This window comes from Agelaius phoeniceus, chromosome 13 (assembly GCF_051311805.1).
Source record: "Agelaius phoeniceus isolate bAgePho1 chromosome 13, bAgePho1.hap1, whole genome shotgun sequence".
Classification (NCBI taxonomy): Eukaryota; Metazoa; Chordata; class Aves; order Passeriformes; family Icteridae; genus Agelaius; species Agelaius phoeniceus.
This window is the reverse complement of record NC_135277.1, coordinates 15,328,513-15,353,976: the sequence shown is the minus strand read 5'-3', so window position 1 is coordinate 15,353,976 and position 25,464 is coordinate 15,328,513. Positions and strand designations below refer to the sequence as shown.

At 40.5% G+C, this 25,464-nt stretch overlaps 1 protein-coding gene across 1 annotated transcript; it reads left to right on the top strand.

The window, feature by feature from the left end:
- The first annotated feature begins 537 nt into the window (after positions 1–537).
- CA12 (carbonic anhydrase 12) lies at positions 538–25,464 on the top strand. The gene is made up of 10 exons (XM_054642308.2): positions 538–628; positions 4,278–4,298; positions 10,296–10,475; positions 13,022–13,164; positions 16,095–16,190; positions 17,850–17,913; positions 18,360–18,517; positions 19,572–19,698; positions 23,984–24,068; positions 24,746–25,464. The coding sequence occupies exons 1-10, from the start codon at positions 538–540 to the stop codon at positions 24,828–24,830; spliced, it is 1,050 nt and encodes a 349-aa protein (XP_054498283.2). The 3' UTR covers positions 24,831–25,464.

Genomic DNA, 25,464 nt, shown 5'->3' with positions numbered 1-25,464 from the left:
TGTCCATGGTCCCTTTGAGTTATTACCAGTTCCACACAGAGCCTCACTTCTCCCTTCCCTCCAGTCCTCACAGTGGGCCATTATACTAGATTGGGCTGATCCAAAAATGGGAGCTGAGGGAGACTCTCTGAAACAGGCTAGGAAAACTCTACTGTGGTATGGCCCATAGGAGTACAGGTTTTTAAAGCATTTTTGTCTCTGCTAAATAATTTCTCAAGTTCCATGTTGAAATTCCCTAAGTGCTGGAGTCTTCCCTGTGAGCACCTCACTAAAACTGAGGTAATGAAGATGTCTTCTGAGGGTGTTCTGACATAGAGGCAGGTCTGATTACATCATTTGTTTTGGGTTGAGTCTCAGGAGCTTTATAAAAAGCAGTCCTAAAGGCAAGGAGAGAGAAAAGGGGAGAGGAGGGCAGTAACTCATTAGCAGAAGCTCTGTATATGTGCATTCTGCTATTTGCCACATGTCTACAAGGGAATTGCTTCAGAGTGCAAAGAAACCTGTGAACTGCTGGAATATTATAAGTCTTTCCTTGAGATGTCAGCCAAGAGCTTCAGTATAGTCACAGTGGCTACTGTGCTTATTTTCTTCCAAAAGATTCAGCTCTCAATGCAAGCACCGTTGAATGGTAAAGTCTTTCAGCTTTCTATTTTATTGTCTCTTGTACCTTAAGGCAGCCATTTATGCAGAAAAATGGCACCCTTTCATTATTACTATTCAATCATGCTCAAAGCTGTATATTGCTGCAGTCTGCTGTTGTTTGGAGTTAGTATCCTTATTTTAATTTCTCAGAATAGGTATTCTGACTTATACAGGGAAGAGAAATTTGTCCTCTGATTTATTTGGCATTACAGACTTTTTGCATGCTCAGTATGCTTTGCTTTGTTGATTTTTTTATTTCTCATAAAATGAAGTGGAGACTGGCCCTTTCAGAGTTAGTGTAAGCATCACACCTTTCCCTCTGCCTGTTTATTTTTAAACCAGAGAGAAAAAAAATCAATCTCTGTAAAGCACCCTACACACTAGAGGTCATTCTCGTATATTGGCAACAAGACTAGTTTCAGGAGGTTGGTTCCCTCTCTTTTTAGGAGTCAGTGTTCATCTATTCGAGCTGATTTTAACCAATTTTCATTTTTTCAAACTAATTATAATCTACCCAGTGTTATTATAGGCTATGAGGGGAATTCTTCTAAAGTTTTGTGTTACTCAGCACGTATATTCATGGGACAAAAATCCAGGAGATTTAAACATAATCGAGAGCTGGTGGTTCATGGAGAGCTCTGTCAGGACAAACATTTTATCAGGTTTTTTGCATAAGCAGCAAAAGGCATGGAATTCAAACTTTTAAGGTCATCTTCTTATTTTGTGTATATGTCCTCTGAAAAAATGCCTATATTCTCTAGAAGAATCTCCCACCTGAAGGAGAGAGGTTCCTAGAAATTGATGCTTTCCAGAACAACAGAATAAATAAAGCTTGATGATTTACAGGTGCTTTCTGTGACCATACAGAAGGTTTGGAATTGAAAGGATTTGTTGAAAAAATATGTTTTATGATACATGCTGGAGGGAATTCTGGAGAGTGCCTGTCTCAGACTTAGTTGGAACCTAGTCCCAAGAAATGGCAAGAGCTACAGTATCTGCCTATCTCAGACATCTTTCCAAGTAGATTATCACATCTACAAGCATTCACACTTTCCTAGCTCTCAAGTGACACTGGAAATGTATTTTTCCCCTGGCTGTTGATCAGTCAATGCAGGTACACTGGCTCTAGGAACCTCTGCCATGCACGGGCATGTAACTGTGTCACTCGTCAATACTCATCCCAACATGAACAAAGAGCTGGGAGAATGTTCACAGACATAGAGCCATTGAATATTCACTTCTAGATGTGAATCCTCGGATTTGACACCATGTGACAGTCTGCCTGACTCTCATTTCATTATCAGGCAGAATAAAAGCAACTGTGGGAATCCTTAAAATCAGAGGGTTTTGGGAAAGCTGCAAAAGGCAGGCCTCAGAGACAGCAGAACTGTGATTGGAGCTAAGCAGTAGTCATAAGATTTGTCAGCAGAAAAGTTATATAAGAAGTAGAAAGTAAGGACAAATAGAACAATGGTTTGTGCATTAACATTTGGCTAGAATAACTCCCCAAGCTGCAGAAAAGTATATCTAGTGAGATATTAGAAGCTCTAAGCTTAATAATGGAGCTCTGTACATCGTATCTAAGGCTTACAAGCAGGTATTGTATTATAAAAAAACAAGCATTGTTTTAACCACAGGTACATGTGCTTATAGTGACTGGATAGAACTACTGTTCAATATGCTTTTGCTTTGTGTGATTGGTCAAAAAACTTTTAGGTGAGTTGTAACACTGAGTACTTTGCTGCCGGGGAGGTGAGCTGCTGGCATCTTCCCATTGTCATCACCTGTAATGAGAATGATGCTGGAAAATCAAACAGCTCGAGAAGTGTTCCCCAGCAGTCCCGTCTGTTTGTGATTTGTACACAGACCCCTGGCTGCCAATAAACCCTTGCTCAGGGTCTGAGGTTGGCAGCTCTCCGTGTTCATTCAGAGAAAATCAAGAAGTTTCTGCCATGTGGTCATTGGTTCATCTCCTGATCCAAGAGGAAATTACTATAAATGTGCCTCAGCCCTACCTACAGCTGCTCTATGGCTATGCTCACCATAAAGTCATAAGGGTAGCAAACTGCAGTTCATTAAAATGCTCACAGGTTAAGGAATACTTCACTTGGCAAAAGACTTGAAGCTTTCATTTACTTTTGTGTCAAGTGGCATAACTGACCAAAATATTATAAATGCTTAAAAGTGATTGTTTTAAGGATGCTGTAGGTTATAAAAATCACAATTTTGACATCTTATACACATTTTAATGGTCAATAAGAGCATGAACAGAGTAGCTATTGTATTGCTCCAGTATTTCTTCAAACCCTGCTCAAATGAGGACATTTCTAAAACCTACTGCCAGTCATTGCTATCTTTATGCAAGTTTTGTCTACAGAATGACCAAAGGACACAAGAAACCCCCAAAAACCCCAGTAAGAGATAATCCCCTGCAGAGAGAAGGCAAGAGGAGAATGAAGTTTCTCATCCTGAAATCTTAAACATGAATTCTTCTACAAGAGGAACCTGAGGACTTGAGTCAGGATGATTACATAGACCTTGTTTTGAAAATTCCAATGTAAAAGAATGAGGCACACTGATCCTAACAAAGTGAAAGCAGAGCTTCATGTTCCCCCCACATATCAATACAAATAGCTAAATGTAGTTGGTTTGCACAACCCAACAAATTAATCCCAAACATTTCACACAACATTTTTAGGGAAGAGCTGCACCTGTGACCACACTTCAGAACACAAGAAATGCTGCCAAGAACCATGTATTGAGCAGACAAGTGCATGTAATGATAAATATTTGCCTGCATGCATACAGAGACACACTTACAGGCACACTGAGTGTTTGCAAGATTTGTATTTCAGGACTGTTTAGGAAGCAGAAATAAAATTAAATTTGCAGAGAGTAAAGATCAGCATTAGCCTGATAACCCAAACTGTTCAGGTCTATCAAGATGAGCACCTCTAACTATGCAGCAAGCTGAGTGACTTTAAGTAGGTTTCAGGGCCAGGAAAAAAAAAATGAAAAAGATCATTTTGTAAGTCAAGACATTTCCAAACACGTGCAGAGATACTGTCCCAAGTTCAGTTCCTTAAGCAGTGGATGAGTGTTGATCATTTTAACACTCACTCACCCTTCTTGGGATTCTCTGAGTTATATGGGTTCATGTGTCATACTCCCTTTTTACAAAGTCCATCACTTCTCAGTGTAGCACTGATGATTTTCAAACTCCCCAACAAGGCATAGGGAGGCTCATTGTAGTTACACTCCACTTATATTCCTTAGCTTTCTAACTAGAGAAAAATCCCAGGGGTGTACCTACAGTCAGTCTGTGGATATTCCAATTTTAAAAAAAAGTACTGAGAGCAGTCTTGCCCCAAGACTTAAGTGACCACAAGAAACTCACCCCTATGGGCAGGATCACAGGGATAATTATAGTTACAATTTGAGTGAGGAAGGTTCATAAAATATCAGAAAGTTTGAAAGTATCTATGCTTTTATATGTTTTGCTCACCAGCTGGGACTAGAATGATAGACAAAAGTATTGCAACATTCAATACATGGGTTTAAGTAGCAATTTCTTTCTTTACAGAATAAGATCAATTTCAAATACTCACAGTAATATTTCCTTTTTCTTTAAACAGCGTCAAAATGGTCTTACATTGGTAAGTACTAATTCATACATACAAAGTTATGGCTTTCTTCTGTGCTTTAAAGACAACTGGCCAAATGTATTCTGGTGAGTACTTACTGGGATCACAATCCTTACCTAGGTTTGAATCTGGTCAATTTTCTTGAAATCTGTTATTCATCCACCAGGTTTCAAATCTAGGTGACTGAGAATCAGTTACTGAATTCTAAATTTCCTTGTGGAATGACAAGAATTTCAGCAGACTAAAGCTGGCCCTACAACTGCAGATGGTCCCCAAAGCCCTCTGTTTCCTCAGCTGTTCCACATTCCAGCCCAGTTCTGCAAAGAGCATTCTTTCCCTACCCACATGAGTCTTCTTTTTCAAGTAGAATCAGAGTTCAGTAAGTCACCTGTATTCTGTTACTGGAGGCTCAGGTCCCCAAAGATCCCAGCAATGACAAAGCAGAATAAAACACCTTTACAAAAGCAGTGTTAATTTGTAACTAATCCTTTAAGTCATCTACTAACTCAGAAGCACCTGGTGGCTGCTCAGGAAAAGAATTATCTAGTGTTTTTCTTTTAATTGATCAAATCCTCTAGCCAGGTATTTCCTCATTCAGAGTAGCATTTTACATGCCAAGTACCCCCACAGAAGTAGGTGGTATAGAGAATCTCAGAAAAAATTGCTTGTTCTTAAGCTTTTGGTGCTGCTCCAAGACAACACAAAGAACCTCTGAGACTGAACTTGCTGCTAGGAACTCCTCCTTTTGGCTGTGCTCCATTTTACCTGACTCGCTTCACATAAGCAGAAGGAAAACTGCCAGCTGCATGTCTATCTGCCAGTGCCCACACACAGACCTCACATTCCCAGTACTGAAAATGCTTGACACAGCTTTAACAAAAGCCTGGGGTTTCCACTTTGACAGCACCCATCAGATAAACCTAACCCTGCTGGACAGTAAAGAAAACAAGACTTTTTTTACAACATGAAAGCAGAAGTTTTGCCCTCCTTCCTTGTTTAAATTAGTTACTTCTCCCTTCCTAGGAATTTGGGTACCAGTGTTGATTTCAAAGTATGTTATTCTCAGTGTCCAACTTCACCAATTCCTATTAAGCTCTTCCATACTGCAGTCTGATTTTGACATTCTAAATGTAAGGAGGATAAAGCGAAGGTTCACAAGACAGATTATCTTTTTCCTTCAGCTATAGAGTTTGAAACATATCTAGAAAAACATATAAAAGCAAATATGTAAAAGTAACTTCAAAAAACTGAAGTGGCAACTGAATTTTTACAGAACAGTACAGAAAAGCAGAGGTGGAGCACTGATCCCCACAGAGAAAAACAGCTATTAGAGAGACTGTGCTAAGCCAGGAAAGAGCCCCTCCATATTCTTCTACTGATTCTTATGGCATTCTAAATCTTCCACTGTTTACCTTTGCCCCTGAAACACTTTGCAGTGCCTCTCACTGAAATTAAATCAATAGGAATGGAAAGGAAATCAAGCCATTATAACCACAGACTGATGTCAAGATGAGGGTCAAGGTACAAGATTAAGGGTGGAGGAGAAATCTGAGTGCTCATTGTCAGAGATTTCTGTTTGTTGAGTGTTTTACATATTTTACAATATGTAAAACTGAACGTTGATGCAGTGTTAATACCTCAGGCCACAGTGGCAAAGCAAGATGACACCACATGTGATCAGGCCTTATCTATTCAGCACAGGCTTTCCAAAGACATGAGAGTTCACCTTGCTTATAATGGAAACTACTGCATCAGATACATCAAATATAAAGGCTAAACCTCTCCTGTTTGCTTCTTCCTTAGCCAAACTACAGCAATGCTATTTCTTCTTCCTGTTTTCACTACCCTTGTATGTAGACCAAGAAAAAGTGCCTGGAGGAAACACCACAGAGCAGTGAGGCCTGAGGCCTCCACCCCCGGTGACACAGGCTTGCTTTGTGCTCTCTGAAATGTAGCTCCACCTTCTGTAAGATGGACAAAGTAGATCAAGTGTATCATAAGGAAAGCATTTTCAGTTAAAGAGCTGAAAGAGTGGCTCCAACACCCCACAGCTCAGGGCAGCAGATGCACGCAGATTTTGGCGATCCTGCTGTGTGGCTGTGAGGTGCAGGCTGAAGTCTTCTGCCCCAAAAAAGCCCCAGTAGATGTTAGGCTTCAATTCTTTGGATTCTGGCTCTTTTTCTGTAGTGTAAGTGGGCTGGAATGAAATCAGAGAACCAGAATCATCCCTTCAGAGTGGACAAGCAGCTACAACAGAGAAAACTGGCTTTGCAGACAAATTTAAGGTAACAGTGCCAACAGAATTATTAATGTACTTTAGCATGGGAAGAGACAACTTCATGCTGTAATGCAGGCACAAGACTTGTTGGTAACAGACATCAGGCTAATTGTACTTGAAAACTCTTTTAGTCTGCTGCTGCCAAATACTCCAATTCAGTGCGGTGCTGAGAAGCTGTGCTAAGACCCTTTCACTCGCCCTTCAGAAATGCCAGCTTTAGTGAACACACTAGAGCATGCCCCAGATTTCTCATACACCACTTGGATGCAGTAACAGCGACAGCTACAGCCCTTGGCAATTCCTCTGTCTCACAAGCTTCTCTCTGGACACATGTGTGGGAGATACACACATATTGGCTCTGTGTGCACAGAATGGTATCACTGAGCATTGAGCAAAATGGAATCCATGTGGTCATGTCACCATGGCAGGGAGCCTGGGCTCAGCCTTCACCACCACCTCAGCCCTGGGCAAACAGCAGCTCTACAGCTGCCAGCTGGCTGAAAACAGGGCAAAGTGCTCTGCCTGGCTGCAAAAATACCACAGGCATTCCCTGTTTTACTGACCCAATGTATTTTACTACATTACTTCACATCAAGAGAACTTGCACAGACTATGAGAAGCTGGAGCAACACGAATATTAATTGGCCATCAGAGCAACAGTCTGTTGGTACCACTGGTGTCTCATAGGGCTGTTTTCTCCTTATCTTAAATGGGCCAATGTATATACCCTGGGAGGAGACACCACTGCTCACCAAGGAGCATCTGTCCTGCATTGCCCAGCAGCACCAGTGTTGTTGGGGCTGGCTGGAAAGCATAAAGCTGTCAAAGGAAATGTTACAGTGGACACACGCAGTCTTGGCGCTGAGGGCGTTTTGCTCAGCTCACTGGGTAGTGGGCAGCCAGACAATCCAGAAAATCATTCCTGCTTTATTTACAGGTATCTTTTATTAAATAGCCGTGAGGGCACAGTCAGGCTCAGAGCTGTTTTCAGTGTGGTGAGGGAACATAGTCCTGCAAACTGGTGTCAAGCAAAGCAATCCACAAGCTGGATTTGAGCAGCTGAGTTTGCACCCCCTGTGTGGGAGTGCAGGGAGTGCTCTTGGCAGCACTGGGAGCAGTGGTAGCAGGAAGGATCCTACTTCCACTGGCACCAGCAGCTCCCTACCTTAATATGCTCACTCCAACAGCTGAAGTAGAGTGTTGAGGGGGTAGAAGAGGCCCATGGCACAATTAGTGCTCTGCTGACACAGTCCTCGTGGGATCCTTATAGCAGCAAACACTTCTGAAATGCCCGGGTCACAAATGTGTCATACAAAAAGGAAATTACCTTTGAAGATAATTTTGCAATACTTCTGTTAATATCTTTTGGGACTTGTAGCACAGGCCAATCTTACATGCACAGGCTGTTCTTTATTCAGTAATGATCAGACAAAGCCTTTGTAAACACAATGTGATTTCCACTGAATTTATCTGAGTGTACTGGCACAGAAAAAGGAAAATCTGGTTCACAATCAATCATCCATTTTCAGCAGACCTAACTGAGAAATGCCTTCCAGCTGTGTGGTTTATCTACCTTGGAAATCTCAATTTCACATATGCAAAACTAAGCTGCAGTGAGCTCAGCTCTTTGAGACAGGAGTTTTGAGGCATTGAAATTCGAAAGACTATGTGATAAAAGACAGAACTTCTATAAAGTTTGTACAAAAAAAGGGGTCTTGTTGTTTGGTTTTGTTGGTTTTTGGGTTTTTGTTTAATTGAGCAGGAATGAGAAACAAGCAAAATGTTCTATATCTTAAAGGCCTGTGAGTGGAGTTGCAGATTTATGTCAAGAAAAGGGTCAAGGTACATAAAGACTGTGATTTTATAGAAAAGACAAAAGTTTTCCTTCTGAACTGGCAACATAGGTGTGAAGTTCCCATATTCTCTTGCCAGGTCTTCCAGACATTTAAGTCACCCAATCACAATACTAAAAAATGACTGGTACTTCATGACTCCCTGGCTTGGACTAGACTTCTATTTTATACATCAATTACCTATTTAATTATCAAGTCTCCAAAGCTGTGATATGTAATATATTAAAATCTTGCAAACTCATTACCTTATCAAGCCTTTTAAAATTATTAAAGTCTTTTTACAATAAAGGCTTCTCACCAATTTTCTGACATTGCTGTAATCTTAGTTCCTTGAAAAGTGTTAAATTTCAGTGTCATTGTCATGCACAGTAAGCTTGAAACTAATAAACTGTCATTTCTTGGAATATTCTAATGCATATTTTCCTGGGAAATATTCTTCAGTATGTATTCCACAGTATGGAATTTATGCTCTTCTGCATGTATTTGTTATTTGCCAAAAACAGGCAGAGGAGAGGCTTCTATAATGCCAGCATAACATTTATTAGGTTTTTAAAATCATTTCAGCAACTTTAAGATAGTATCACAAGGATGTAAGAAGAAAGAAATTGATGTGATTGTCAGTGAACTGGAGTCAAAAATTTAAGTTACAGCAACAGCAAAGCCTTTTTATACTGAAAAGCACTGATTGAGTCTGTCAAACTCTGCACACTGTAAACAATGTCACCTGCTAACCCTATGTCTTGAATACTCTTAAACAGCTTTACCAAGAAAGTAAGTCTGTCTTTAAGCACCAGAACTGATCTTGTTGATTCTGTCACATGAACGATGTTTAAGAAAGATTCACCCCCACTATCCATTTACTTGGCAATTTTCTTTCATGTAAATAAGGTGAACTGCTAATAGTATCCTCCTCCCTGTTCATTTCCTTCAGAAAATATCTGAACTGGCTTTGCCCATTCAAAGAAGCCACTGGGAATATTATAGTTTTGGAAAAGAAGCCTTCTAATCAAAGACTCAAGGGACTCAATCTACATAGCTGAAGAGAAGTGAGAAATTGTATCCTCTATATTATAAGTACTCCAATGAGGAACAAAAGTATGGGAACAGCAGGCTCACAGTGAAAAGCAAGCTGCCAAGGAGAGTAATTATCCACTGGGCACCAATGAAGTATCTTTTATCTTCAATGCTTTAAGGAAGAGTAGAGGTTTATTCCCTTCTGAAAACAATGGCCTCATGGAAGTAGAAATTTATCCAGGCAGGCCCAGTGTCCTGTGTTACATAGATCGGACTGGGTGATCCCTTCCTACCTTGGAAAGAATCATGAGTGTTTAGAGACAAGGAGAAACAAAAGTTGCAAGTACCTCTTCTGGTATTTAAATCAAAATCATCTCATCTTACGGTCTGTAAACAGCTGCTAGCTGGTTAATGTGCAATTAAAGCAAAGGCACAATTAAAATTCTCTTGATATTATCTATTCTTTGTAGATCTTACCTCGGGCAAAAGGCTGTGACGAAGAAAAGTTTCATCAGAGTTTGAGCAAGTTATTGCTGGTCAAATTACCATAACACCTTCAATTTTTGCAAGTTAGCTTTTCACTGTGGGTTATGCAATCCTGTTAGATAGTGCCAGACAGTTTGTACAGTAAGGAAATGTCTGAGGGTCTGATACAATCAGACCTGTCTCTAGGTCACAACACCCTCAGAAAAATGATCATACCCTTCATTACCTCCATTTCAATGAGGTCCTTTTTTAAAAACAAAGTCTTAAAAATTCAGAAAAGGCTTCTTTTCCAAATTTTTTGTGAAGGCTGAAACAGGAGAATTTCTGTGTTAACTGCAAGTGAAGGTTTGACAAATGTGTCTCTGTTAATTCACACAGGTCCTGACGGAGAGAAGGCCTGGCCAAAGAAATACCCATTTTGTGGAGGAGTATTCCAATCACCTATTGATTTCCACAAAGCTATTCTCCAGTATGATTCTAATCTCTTGCCTTTAGAATTCATAGGCTATAACGTGCCCTCCACTGACCAGTTTACATTGATCAATAATGGCCATTCAGGTAAGGGAGCTCACAGACAGCAAGGAATGGTAAAAGAAAGAGCTGCAGGAACTCACTGTTTTTTGGGTTTTTTTACTTCATGGGCAATCCTTTGATTATTAGATTAAATTAAGCTGCTAATCAGATGAGAAAGTCTTCACATCAGCATGCCTACATCTACAGAACAGGCTAGAGAAATCTGGGACAGTTCTAAGTAAATGGATTCCCAGTAAGTAAATTTTTAAATAAAGAAATTTAAAATAAACTCTAGGCATGTCAGAATTAATGCACAAGGTTCTTTCTTATTACTTTGGTTGAGATGCACCAAAACAGAAACAGACTTTGTGATTCTGCTAAAAAGAGGTTAACTGATAACATATGAGCAATGGGTCTCTTCAATTCATCAAAGCAGCTCAACTGAATTATGTGAGGGCATAGGGAAGAGGAAAAAAAATGTAGGAGCACCATTCTGTTCTTTTGAGTAGGGATAGAAACCTCTTTAGTGTAAGGTAAGATAGACAGTGATACCTAGTGATAGGTGAGAAGACAGAAAAATAATTAGAAATAGTGTACAAACAGGCCCTCCCCACAGTAGCACCAAAAGAGTGTCAGTACAGTGGGTAAAGGCAGAGATGATGCTGTCTCATAAAGGTCTCCTATAATGACACAATATACAGTACCAGTGAGTCAGCCCCACCATTTTTCATTCCTTCCTGAAACACTTGAAGACATAGAAATAAGAACAGTTATAAAGCCCTCCTTCTTTGTATCCTCCTTTATTGCAGAAGTATCCAAATAACCTGCATTATAAAATAGGCTCTGTTCTCACATGCTTGGTTATGAATTGACCAACATGCAAAAATCACTTTTTTTATCATTCTTTCATTGAAGCTGACCTGCTCAATTGAACATCATAAGCCCATTCTTCAGTAAGGGCCAACCTCTTGGGACAGACTCCTGGTTTTTCTCTTGATCAATTTCTCCTTTAAAACCAGGTTGTTTCAGACTAGGAATGGCTGGAACATCCTTTCCTTGTGAGCCTTCATTTCCTAAAAGTTCTTCTCAGTCCTAAGTGAAAGACTGGACTGTCACAGTTGAATGCAGCAGGCTATGTGACAGGCAATAGGCAGAGAAGGAAATCTTGTCATTGTGTACTTGAAGGGTGCCAGAGTGCAGAAAGAGCCAAAAAACCAGCACGGAGAGCCTGTCCCTCCCAAAACAGTCAGACAGGCAAAAGCAAATTCCTTGGAGAACCTAAGTCACTACCACTGTCAGATCTCACCTGTAAAGTTCGAAGTTTGATTATTTCCTAAAGAAAGTCAAGACAAAAGTATAACCCCCTGAAGAAAATGGGAATTCATTTACAACATCAGTGCCCTCCTAGGAAGCAGTAGAGATGCATCCTACTCTAGAAACCGCACTTTGATACAAACTAATTTACCTCTGAGTAACAAAAGTTAGCCTCTGTTGGACTGATCATTTTACCATCTACTGCTAACTTCTTTTTCAGCTAGAGGAAACCAGCAGGATGATTAGTATTGTGCTGTCAAGTCATTCCTGTATGATGTTTGATGTTCTTCACCAGCCAGCTCATTCAGACACAATCACCTACATCAGCTAGACTGAAAACAGTAGAACTCAAAAAAAAATCCCCTTTCAGCAGGAGTCTAAAAATACAGAGGGTCACAGCTGTTACTTCACTATGGTTTTGAGCCTTGTTTCCCCTGAAAAACATGTCCAGGGTAGTCTGAAACCAAACTGTATTCAGTCTGGAAAATAATACAGATAAATTGCAAAACAATCAATCTGTTCTTGACATAAGCCATTGCTTTATGAAGTACCAAATGCTCCAAGTGAACAACTGAGAAGTTGCTGCTGGATTGAGAATTACTACACAAAAAATCCCCCAACAAGCCAGGCTGCCTTCCGCACCCAAGAGCCTTAGTGAGGGGAAGGGAGGGTCATGCATACAAAGGTGTCTCTCCAGCATGTCAAGAGAAGAGATGTTCCTTCTTAAGGCCTAGGATTATCTTGCTGCTTGACATCAGTGTTCTGGATTTTGGGAGTAGCAAGGAAAGGGGGAGTTTATTTGGTTTTATCCTGTGTCCCTAAAAGAAGATTAGGAGGCAGCAGAGTTCAATATAACAGGGAATATAAATTACCATGAGAAATATTAATTTATTAAGCAATTTTCAACCATTATAGGGGGATTGAAAGAAGATACATGAGCCTAAATTTTGCTTTGACATATCAATAATTGTCTCTTCAATGTCTGAGATAGATTCACATTCTTCAAAGATTTCCACTAGCAACAATTGTCACTTTAAATTCACGTATTTAGGAAAATAGAAACAGGTATGTTCTAAATGCTCTAAATCCTGTGCTACCTAGAAAGGCTTAAAGAGAACAGAAGTGTTTATCTCCTACCATGGACTGAGACGGATTTGAGCCAAGAATCTGCTTTTTCATGCTCCATATATAATATACTTAGACTCGGCGTTTTTATTTGTCCTGTTCCTGAGAGCTGTGGTATCACTTGTTCCTATCTGGTTTTGATCTGCTTACAGTGAAAATGTATCTGTCACCTGCTATGTCCATCAGAAACCTCCCATTTGAATACACTGCATCTCAACTTCACCTGCACTGGGGAAACCGGAACAAGTCCGAAGGCTCTGAACACACCATCGGTGGGAAGCACTTTGCAGCAGAGGTAAGGCAGACCAGCTCATATCAGGGAAAGAAGCAAAGAAGGTTGGGTGGGTAGGTTCTATTGTTTCAAAGTGGGATCTCTGTCTTGGGTGAATAACTGTAAAAGGCTGTGAGGTTCTAAGCCAAATATTTATGATCTGGGGATATACAAAAAAAATGGGTTGTGCACAACAAAAAAAAGATGGATTCGGATGTACTAAGTCAGGGAGCCGGAGTTTAGATTCTAAACTCAGAACTGGCACCAGGTCACTTGAGGCAACTTTTATCTGTAAAACTGTGCTGCTCTGTTTACTTTTACTCACCTTCTTCTGTACAGTGACTGTAGTAGTCTGTTATTTTACAGTTTGTTCTTCTGTAGTAGGTTTTAAATATTCCTTGTTGTAAGTTTGTAATGGCTCATTCCATGCACCCCATTTGCCTTCCCTGATGGTTCAGTCCTGAGTTGTTTACCCCAAGACTTCCCCACCAAGTGTATGTCAATCCCCCTGTCTATCAAAGACAGCACACCCTTTTTGTTCTGGAATGTTCCCTGTCTTTCATCCCTTCCTCGAAGCAAGATTGGATTGCAAGGTTTGCTCCTTCCCCTTGTTGGCTTCTATTGGATATCCCTTACCCTGCTCTCCTTCCCTAATGCCTTCCCATTGATAAAAAGTTGTGTCCTCCCCTTGTTCCCTCCCCTCCTTAAAAGCAGGTTTTTTTTGCCCTCAATTATGGTCACTTGTCCCTGACTCCTCATGGGAAATAAATCTTCCTTGGAACTCAAACTAAGTGATCCCTCTCGATTCCTTCACCTCGGTCCCTTGTATTGGGTTGCTGCTGTGTCACCTGTGCCACAGCCGTGTGCTGCAGGGAGCCGCGAGCCCCTGGACGCGCTGCCACCTGGAGTGTCTCTGTAGGAATACAGGGGCAGCCACCCGGAATGTCACCATAGGGATACAGGGGCTGCCACCCGGAATGTCTCCATAGGGATACAGGGGCTGCCACCCAGAATGTCACCATAGGGATACAGGGGCTGCCACCCGGAATGTCTCTGTAGGGATACAGGGGCAGCCACCCGGAGTGTCTCCGTAGGGATACAGGGGCAGCCACCCGGAATGTCACCATAGGGATACAGGGGCTGCCACCCGGAATGTCTCTGTAGGGATACAGGGGCAGCCACCCGGAGTGTCACCATAGGGATACAGGGGCAGCCACCCGGAGTGTCTCCATAGGGATACAGGGGCTGCCACCCAGAATGTCACCATAGGGATACAGGGGCTGCCACCCGGAATGTCTCTGTAGGGATACAGGGGCAGCCACCCGGAGTGTCTCCGTAGGGATACAGGGGCAGCCACCCGGAATGTCACCATAGGGATACAGGGGCAGCTACCCGGAGTGTTTCTGTAGGGATACAGGGACTGCCACCCAGAATGTCACCATAGGGATACAGGGGCAGCCACCCGGAGTGTCTCCATAGGGATACAGGGGCAGCCACCCGGAATATCTCTGTAGGGATACAGGGGCAGCCTCTCTTGTGACTGCTCATTGTCTCAGGGGGTGAGCTGGCCGGAGAACACATTCCCTGTGTTATAAATAAGAAGCTTGACTAGGCCAGTATTTAAGCAGCAATCAACTTATTAATTAATATGGTAAAGTATGAGCAATACAGCGCTGGGTACAGTGGGGGAAGTTTTCCCTCCAACTGCACATGGATAGTTGAGGCTTACAGGTGTTTATAGGGGTACTCATAAGCTTTCTCAGCAGTTTCTATTCCAATTTTTACTCATCAGCAGTTTCTATTCCCAATTTTTATGTCACAATTCAATACACTATTGTGATTTAGTTTTTCTCAGGATGTATCCCAGAAAGGATTATCCCCAGATGGTGGTGGTCTGGTTTCCGAAAGAAGAAAGACAAATCCCCTCTGGTGAAGTCCAGCTCCCCAGGTGTGGGTCCACCTTTTAATTGCAAGGACTATAAATCTCATAACAGTGATGTCCAGCTTCCCTTGGTCAAAACTATAAATCCTTGAGTTGATGTTCATCTTCCTTTCTCAAGCTGCTTTTCTTTGTTTTGTTAAGGTGTGAGATAAGCATGTTTCCTTTATATATATTCCAAAGCTATAGTTTCAAGGATACAAGCAATATTCTAAAATTATACTTCAAAAAGTTATTATTGCAAAACTCTTTAAGGATTAACTATAAGCAAAGTGCAACATCCTTAACGCTTTAATTCAAATGCTTCTAAATCAACTAAGGTTAATTGCGAACAAAAGATAGGTTCAAAGGCCTTCTTCCATGCTTTACTTTCCTCAGTTATTATTAGAATTCATCTTTACAACTGTCCCATGGTCGGTCTCCACACATATGGCAATCACAAATACACACATTGCCTGTATGTACCTGACAAAAACAGCTTTGTATTTCACACCTGTGGCTGCAGCCTGCAGTTACAAGTGACAAACTGTTTATCTTTTCTAATTTCTAAACTATGGATTCGGGAATAGATTTTGATAAGCAGCACCAATCAGATATTTACCTCAAAATTATTAAGAAAAAGAAATTAGCCAGAATAATTTGCTTGCATAACAGTGGAGGAATCCACTTCTTCTCTAGTTATATTTAACACTGGGGTTTGCATTCCAAATATTGGAGTGCTAAGGTGTTATTTTTCCAGAAAAATTTACTAGCACTCCAGTCCAGATGCCTTGAAGCTGAAGTCATGAACCCTCTTGTGTGGGCTGTGTGTACCCAGCTACAGCAGGGCTGTGAGTCCCAGGACTTTCTGCCTTTCTCTAGAAGGATCTTACCACTGCAGCCAGAAGTCACTGAAGAACCCAACCCTCCTGCACTGTCTCATCCTGAGGTGGCTGCATGTTCCTTTCTAACTGTGAAACACAAATGTGAGCATAACCCAGATGTTATTGTAACAAAGTATCTCCTCCTTTTTTAGCTGCATATTGTACATTACAACTCTGAGAAATACCCAGATATAACAGCAGCAATGGACAAAGCAGATGGACTGGCTGTTTTGGCTGTTCTCCTTGAGGTAGGATGCACGATCTTTATTTCCTGTTTGTTTAGAATATGCTTTCAATCATTCAGTTATGAGAGACCTTTAATGTACAAAATCACCTACATTCTTTACATTATTATTATCATATACAGTGGCTGAATAAAGGATCTTCCTTTCCTCTTTCACAAAAAAATAAAAAGAGTCAGATTCTAGCAGCACATACCAAACCAGGAGCAAATGCCACAAAAAGAGGAATTCTGAGTATTTCCTCATGTTTTTTAGTAAATTAACTTCAGGTATATTAAATCCATTTTTGCACTCATTTACAAACTAATGATTGGTAGCATTTATCAAATAAGAGGCAACAGTGAATTTCAAGCTCATTCACTCAGAGCTGCCTACTGTAGCATGAAGCAGTTTGAACACAGCAGAGAGGCACAGGCAGGCACAACCCTGCCTTTGACCACTGTATGTAATTAGGATTTAACCACAGTCTTCTCCCTGCTAACTTCCCAGATTCTTTGAATCACAGATTACAGAAAATGAGTACGTTCAGTGACATTTTAAGATGTCAGGACAGCTTTCCAATTTTTCTCTCTTAAGTCCCACATATGAAGATAATAATGGTCTTAAAAATAAAAAAAAAAATTAGTAGCTTGTATGTGTATCATTCTTATTGAGGATTAAAACTCCTCAGTAAGATAACTGTAAAGATAATTTTTAAATGTGAGGATTTTCTGCAGTATAACAAAGCAAAACCACAGGTTTCCACATTTCCATCAAAAAGTAAAATGTTCCAGTTAGCAAACAAAACTCTCATTGATACTACCCAAGCTCACTTCCTAGCACCTCTAAGATTCTGAGAGTAATTTTCTGTTAAATTTCAGTTAATTTGGAAGTTGTAGCTGTGAAAAGTGTCAGAGTATTGTACATTACACTAGGAAATAATACCGGGATTCTGGTTATTTCTAAGCAATGGTATTTGAAAATCAAGTTAATGAACCATGGAGATTAGGTCTTGGAAATCCTTTCAGACAGCTGGTGGGTTCTACAGTTAATGTAAGGACACCAGTTTACCATGTCTGGTTGTCAGAGGAGTTGCTCAGCACCAGCTCTGAAGAATTCATAAAAAAGGCATTGGTTATTAGACTGAAAAGCTACTGGTAGCAGTTGAAAAACAGTCTTGTGTGATGGAAGAGTTATAGCCTTGGTCAGATAGTTGAGCCTGTGGCCCTGTGGTACCCAACAGTGTCATTCTTTACCTCCCCAGCCTGTGAGAAGCAGCACTATAAAAATGTTTGTGGGTGGAAAAATGTGGCTTTGACTGGAAACCAGGAGATGGTCTGAGAAGCCTGGCAGCTGAGAACTTCTGCCTGCAATGCTTTCAGAGGAAAGGGCTTCTCTTCATTTGCACAGCACTCTGAGCAGGCAAGGGCAATAGGGTCAGTGCACACAAAAGGTCTGCACTGCAGTTGTAAAGGCAGCAATACAACACAGAAGCTCTTATAGCTCTGGAGCAGGAATATTATCATGGCTCTGAGGACAGAGGGAATGTTTTGAGTTATAAAATATTTATGCCATTCTAGTACATTAATATCTGGACAGTGGAAGCCCTTGCCTTAGGACAGGCCAGAAGCACAGACTCATTTTCAGACTAGTGATTTGCAGCTGTTGATAATGTGGTCATTGCAGATTGGACCCTTCAGCCCATCCTATGAAAAGATCTTCAGGCACTTCCGGAACGTGAAATACAAGGGTGAGTGGCTAAATCAGATTGAGAATGGCTGAGAGGATCAGGTGTCACCCTGGGAGGGATTGAACTGGCTGAGGAAACAGTCCAGAGGTCCCACACAAATCTGTCACAGACTGTGAAAGGCTTCCAAGTGCAGTGCATTCCTGGGAAGAGCATATGGCCAGCATGTCCCATGTGATGCTGACTGGGCCTTATTTGTTCCACATGGTGGTTTTTAGTTAATATGGCCACAGTTTATCTTAGAGGACTCTGATTTGTAGTCTCAGACAAGATTTGTACATGGGAAACTTAAAAAAACTGTAGTCCTTATTAAACTGGGATCTCTTCTGCTAAAAGATACTTTTCTTTTCCTAGTGATATGACACTGAAAATATCCAATTTACCGAAAAGCAGATTCACTTCACCTGTGTAGTCATGATGCAATATTTAACACAAACCCCCTTTTTTAGATCAGAAGGTCCTGGTCCCTGGTTTCAATATTCAAGAACTGCTTCCTGACAGACTGGATGAGTATTATCGCTACGAAGGATCCCTGACAACTCCTCCCTGCTACCCAAGCGTTCTCTGGACAGTTTTCCGACACCCTGTTAAAATTTCTCAAGAGCAGGCAAGTTCCAAGTTCCAGCAGAGCACATTTCCCTGACTGGTATCTGCTAAAGAACAGTAAATACAAAGTCTCATTTCCTGGATTTCTCATATGTTCCTGTAAAACTGAGCAGTGACCATTGCTAAAATCCTTTAAGTGGGAAGAACAGCACAGAACTGACATAAATCAATATCCCATGCTGTTTGTTTGTTAGCACGTTCTCAGTTGGCCAGAACAAAGGACAGGCAGCTGCACAGCAATTGGTACAGTATCAGCTTGAAAAAATTCCAGTCAAGTGAGATGAATTTTGATTTTCATTATGTACTTACTCCCTGGCTCCAAGTCTTTCAATGAGTTACCTGCAGATTATTGTTTGGGCTCCATATCTGAACATTAATCACCACGTGTCTTGGTGTTACTTTGATCCCAATGGACTTGAGTGGGTTGGAAAGTTTCTATAAAGCTTGTGTTGTGTTACTTATCCATCTTGAGTCCCCTAACTTTTCTCCCAACTTACATTTTTTGTGCTTATCTAATTACCTTCTTTTGCTCTTAGGTGGCCCCTTACCTAGACTATAAACTCACAACCACTATCTTCTGATTCACCTAATTATAGACACAGGGGAAAATATTATTAGCAAAATCTCAGATCAAATTACTGCAAGCTCCTTGTTTTGAAAATACATTCTCAGCTTCTGTCAGACCATGTCTCTACCAAAATAAAAAACTCTTTCAAAAAGTAGTCTTTAATACTACTTAGGAGTTAGACTGTGTCAGGGAGGGTATGCTGGAGAAGTCTACCATGTTTCCTCCCATCGAATTTTCCTGGCTGACAGTCTGATAGTAAACTATAGTTTCATCAGGATGTAAACAAAATACAGGTATGGACTTGGAGATGTCACACTGTTTAAACAGTATTCTGTATTTGGGTTCACAGGCCACATGAAACTTAATTATTAATGTATCCCCTTCCCTTTGACTACCCTTTTTCTTTTTTCCCGAACACTCCCAGTGACCACACACAGGCACTGCTTTCTCTGTATTCTGTGAGCTGAACAGGTGCATCCCTTTATAGTTACTGGCACTGGAAACAGCCATGTACTGCACAGAGCGTGATGACCCAGAACCCCTGGAAATGGTTGATAACTTCAGAAATGTTCAGGAATTCCATGAAAGACTGGTTTTTATCTCCTTCCGTGAAGGTGAGTTGTGTGAATGCTTCTGTGCAAAGAAACAGTGTGCACAACGATCTGTGTAAATGTGAAGTACTGAAATGGCAGTCCTGTTCAACTGTACCACTACAAAAACACAGCTATCTCCCTGCAGTTCACTTGGCTGCCTTTTCTTCTCATATTGCATTGTGCATGGGCAACTCTACAAGAATAAGGTATTCCCAGGGTAGGCAAGAATTTTTTTCAGCAGTGGGTATCAGGGAAGCCCTGCAACTCTTCTGATCAAAGGCAGGGAGATAAAATAAGGAAGACATGACTGGCCCTGTCATGCTTTGCAGAAGTATTTGCTGTCACTCTAAATACTAAACAGCTCCAGCCAGTGTAAGTGCTTAAGATGGCCTTGTTTCACCAGTGACATTTGCTAGTTCTCAGCAAGGTCAGGCTTGATCTTATGCAGACCACACATTTAAAGGGAGGCCTAACTTCAGGGACACTGTTTTGGGGAAATTACACAGAATTAAAAAAGGTCCTTGAGGAATTCAAAGTTGGCAAATAAATATAATTCATAACACTGGATTCAGTGCTACAAATTAAAAAAAACCAAAACCCCACCATTTTACAAGGAAGAACTGATTCAAAAGCTTAACTCTGCAGTGTTATACAACGACAACATGTAAGTTTGGCTGGGGGACTTTGCACAAAAGTCTGCATCAGTGGTGAGAAGCTGAGCTATACCCCACAGAAAGGCCTTTGAGTACATTATGCAAAATGTATTGTTCCAACTGCTTTGTTGTCTTGCAAACATATACTCTTAAGGATCTGTGAATCTGGCATGTACACTCAAGGTAGATTATTTTAGGCAAGCCACTGCACTGTTTGAAATAAGATTTATAAAAGAAAAAGCAGACTTCACCAAAAAGATTAGCCAAGCAGTAAACTTTCAAATTAATAAAATGTGTTAGCACATAATTTCAAATTCACCTCCCATTTTCTTCACTGTTTAGATGAAAAAACAGAAAACATAAGTTGTCTGTTTTGGACACAACAGAAACAGTTCCCTGCAGACACACTGCAGTAGCTGTTCTTGCCATTCCCCTCTGCAGACAGACCCTTTCATTAAGTATCTATTCTAATAGAAAGTTATAAAGAAGAAAAGTGAAAATTAGAGATCAGCCAAAACAAATCCTGGGCAGAACATTACTCTAAAATCAGAGATGACTTAGATTTGTCACCAAAAGTTGGCTGATCTCTTAAAATGAGAATTACATGAGAAGTGCTCTTGTTGCTAGATTCTAAACATAATACCTAAGAAGATTTTACAATGTAACAAGTTTACCAAATTGTCAACAGTTCCTAACATCTCTGTGATTAATATAGAAAGTGATACTAGTTGCACAAACAATATTTTGAGTAAACGAAAAGATGACTGAATAGTGAAAGAGGGGAAAAACTAGATTATGTCAGCCTTTTTTCTCCTTTTATGGGTTGGCCAACCAGAAAAACGCCCCCCATGGCATTGTTATATGACAACAAAGAGGTTTAAACTTTCTTCTCCAACCTCCAATCTCAAACACTGGCTGCTGACTAGAGAGCTGGTTGGGTTCAGAATGGTTATTTTAATCATCATCTTCAAATCACTGCTCAAGCCAGATTATGTGCAATGATTTCAACCAGCAGAATTTGCAATGCAGCTTCCACGTTTCTGAGACTAAGGCTTCCTCTGCAGGTCTTAAATCCCTGCACAATCTACGGTAGCAATGCCAATGCAGAAACGCTTCCTGAAGCGCCAGGAGTTCCAGGGTGAGCACCACCCTTGTGATTACAACAGGTTCACCATGGAATGCAGTGATCCAGCTTCTACATTTTCTACCCTCAACCTCTATTTATCACAATTCACTACCTGGTGGGCTTGGCAAGGGTATGTTGTCAATTCCTAACAGCACCTATAAGTCATTGATCTGCTGAGTCTGAATGGTCAGTCAGAAATGAGAAATGCAGTGTTCCACCTGTTTCTTAAACTGCCCTTTCAGCACCTGACTATATTCTCTCTATAAATCATACTCAGTACTTAATAGTAGAAGGTAGAGAGTTACAAGCCAGTAACTGAAAATCTGACACTATGCTTTTCATCTAGGGAATCTCCAAACATTTCACAGAAATAGTGCAAGCATTATTATTTCCATTTATGGGGGGAAATTTGATCTAGATGTGACTCTCAAAATTGTTGCTGTGAACAAGAGCCAAACCAAAAAAATAACATTTGCTTCTCCTCTGCTAAGGCACAATATTGGCTCCCATGCAGAGATGACACCAGCCATAGAAGCATTTTCAGTGTATCTTTAAATCTGGCTTGACTTAGCAGAGTTAAACTGTAGGGGTTATTGCCCATCTGGCTGTTCACACCCCAGAATTGGTCTCCATGGCTATGAAGGACATTGCTCAGTGCTACTTTAAAAGAAACCACATTCAGTCTAAGTACATTAAGTTACAAAAGCTCATTGACTCTATCAGTGAACCATAGAAAAAATGTTCAACCCATTTCAAAAAGAGTATTCATTACCCCTGTAATCTCACATTCCACTTACTGCAGTCACAAAAGCTTCCTCACAGGTGCAGCCCTTCACCTAAAGGGCAAAAAAAAGGAAAGAAAGGGGGGAAAAAAGAGAAAAATAAGGAAAAATGTCTCCTGTCAAAGCTCAGTGAAGTACACCTGGCTGCTGCAAGTGCCCAGCCTGATGCAGTCAGCTGCACCTCAAATAGGAACAGAGCACACCTATTAAGAAGGGAAGGGAAGGCCATGCAGAGAGTCAAGGATTGAGCCAGGCAACCACTGAAATTTGTAAAAAAAATCCTGTTGTGCACACCTAAGCCCCTACCAAGCAGGTTTTCAGAGAAACTTTTCTGCCTTATCACTGACAGGCCCGAGCTGCCACCTTCCCCTGAGCACAGACACCACAAGATGGGGCCACTGGCCTGTGTTTTGTAGCAAAATTGAAAATACTGTCCAGTCATCCACTTTTTTGATGCCAGTAATGACCATCTAAATTCATGCTTACTATTTATAAGAATCACACTTCAAAAAGCCTCTAATCTTTAAGGATTACACAGCAAAACTCATGTGTGTTTGTAATATATTTTGTCTTATCAGCTACTTATTCCAGTAAAATCTGCTTCATATAAATGCAGCTGGAATTTGCTATGATGTTCAAACAATCTGAGTTAAACAGGAACTCGTGTCTAGCTTTGATTAGGGTACCAGGCTGAAATACTATCTTACTAAATTTTCTAAGAAGATCCTCTCATCACACAGAAGTGCTCTCTGCCCTTTCCCTTCAAACTACAAGCTCTTTTTCTACAGTTATCCCTTTGGTGTTATATTTTTGTGTCCATTTGACGCCTTTACTATGACAAAACTCACCTTTTACAAAACAGCTCCTCTTCAAGTCCATGGATTGCCAGCTTCCTCCATTTAGCTGGACTTCAAATTAATGGGTCAAATGCAGTTAAACTCTACATTTTACATTTGTGTTTCATCAACAGCTGATTTAATAGGAGAAAATATTTAGGTGGAATGCATGAAACCTGTCAAAAGTGCTCTGATGTTGCTTAGTGAGAACCAATAATTTGAAAAAAATATTTTAAAAAATGTGTAAATAAATTAAGAAAATGCAGTTAAGAAAAGGGAGCTCACCTCCAGGATCTTTGTGGAAGCCAAAATAAATAAAAAATACCTTAATTGCCAAAAGCGTACATGAAGCTCACTAAGAAATATAGCATTATGATAATCCTTAAATCTTTATGCAAACAAGGGATCACTCAGGTTTTCATACCAATATGCTGAATTCATTTTTACCTTCTTTGATGCCTTTAAGCAATGTTCTCAACAGCAAAGAATATCATTCTTCAGCTGTCCACAGTCAGTGTTGTTCTGTGGTGTGAGAGAACAAAAGGGATTGAATTTAACATCCTTGATTGCCTGGGTTTAATTCTTTGGGTTTGTTTATGAGCTCTAATTTATTATAGCATAAAAATCCTACTCCTGCTATGACCTGCTGTACCAGGGCCTCCACATGGGCATTGTGACTTCAACATGTGTATCATATCACAGCACTGTGAACTGTGGAGCCAGCTGTGGCACTGGGACGTTCCAGAGAACATCTGTGCAAAGTTGCCCATTCACAGTCACAACGTGGTGTGACAAGGCTGTGGAAATGTTGCTGATGCAGAATGCAGACATTAGGACAGATCAGAGACTCACCTTCTCCACTCAAGGCAATGGTATTAACCCTTGTGCATGTTTTCCCTCTTTTCTTAGGTTTTGTGGTATCTGTTGTGATAGCCTGCATTCTGGGAGTTCTCATCATTCTTGCAGTAGCATTCTGGCTACTGAAGAAGAAAAGGTAAGATGTCTGGCTATCATATCACAAAAATATTCAAGCCATATTTTCCCTCTGGCATAGAGAAGTGCTTGCGTGTCCAAAACTTTGGACCTTTCTTATAGTGATAAAGTTTGATCTTTCAGAAGACATGATCTCTTCCTACAAACTATGATTTGTTTTTATTACTGTAGACATTATTTCCTTGTGTGATATGAGGCTGGGTCAATAAAAGACTTAGCCAGTTTTCCTATATCCCAAATGCCATTTGTTCTTTTCTTGTTATTTTTGCTAGCACTGCTGCTCCTAACTGCTTTTTGGATCCTTCCATTTTTTCTTGGAACAATATGTCAAACAAGGAGAAACGAATTTTAGGGAAACCTCTCCCAAAGATCACAACCTTTTAGATGAAGAAATATGTACTGCCAAAAGATCATTAAGCCACTGTTTGCCGACAAAGCCAAATCCTGGGGAAAAAAATCTAAGATTATAGATTTTGCTACAGCCTGCTTTCCTTTGCATTCAGCATTGACCTTGCATACAAAATGTGGTCTCCTGAAATATTTGAAACAATAAGCTATGTGAAATTTGCACTAGTACAGAGAAAAATAATCTCATACATGCAATGGACAACTTTAAGTAACTAATTGTGTTTTCCTTCATTGGCATTACAGTTATTTAATAAATTTGTTTTATTTTAGTTGCAAAAAGGGAGGTGGAGACAACAGAGGAGTCATCTACAAACCAGGCATGTACAAGGAGAAAGAAGACATCTCCAATATTTGATGCCCTGCTCTGTCACAAAAGCCCCTTTTCATTCATAGCACTGATTTATTTTGAATTAGTGAAACACATCACTTCTTCTTGTCTAATGAATACCCTCAAGGGAGTTCTAAAAACACATACCAGCCAAAAGTTTTCTGTAGGCCTTGTTGTCTTGTTTTCCAGAGAGATATGATCAGTGAATTCCCCTGAGCTGAATTCCTCGCCACATTCTTTTCATGTCTGCTGCTTACTGAGTCTGGGTGTTTTATTTGATTTTACAGTTAATCCTAAACTCCAGTTTTATGGTTTGTTTAGCACAGGTTTTCCCATCACTCATCAAACTACAAGAACTCTTCCCTGCTAAAACAGGGCATTGGTTTTAGCAGCATGAATAGAAACAAGATAAAGGGCCAACTGTATTTGACACCAATATTTGAACTGGGTTGTTCAGCAGAAACAGTTTTCAAAAGTGCAGGATATGATGTCAGTGTATTCACCAATGGAATTGTAATATTAGAGGAAAAGATAAGTGTGAATGCAATGAAAGCCACATGGATTATTGATGGGGTTTAAGCCCAGGTACTCGGTGCTGAAAAAACACTACTAGGGGAACAGCTCACTTTCCAGCTATTACACAGCCCCACAAATCTGTTAA

Bases quoted from the DNA above. Each gene is read 5' to 3' on its own strand.
- CA12 (XM_054642308.2), top strand. From the start codon at position 538: ATGTCAGCCAAGAGCTTCAGTATAGTCACAGTGGCTACTGTGCTTATT. The intron at 10,476-13,021 runs GTAAGGGAGCTC...ATCTGCTTACAG, and splicing joins GATCAATAATGGCCATTCAG to TGAAAATGTATCTGTCACCT. The intron at 18,518-19,571 runs GCAAGTTCCAAG...ATCCCTTTATAG, and splicing joins TTAAAATTTCTCAAGAGCAG to TTACTGGCACTGGAAACAGC.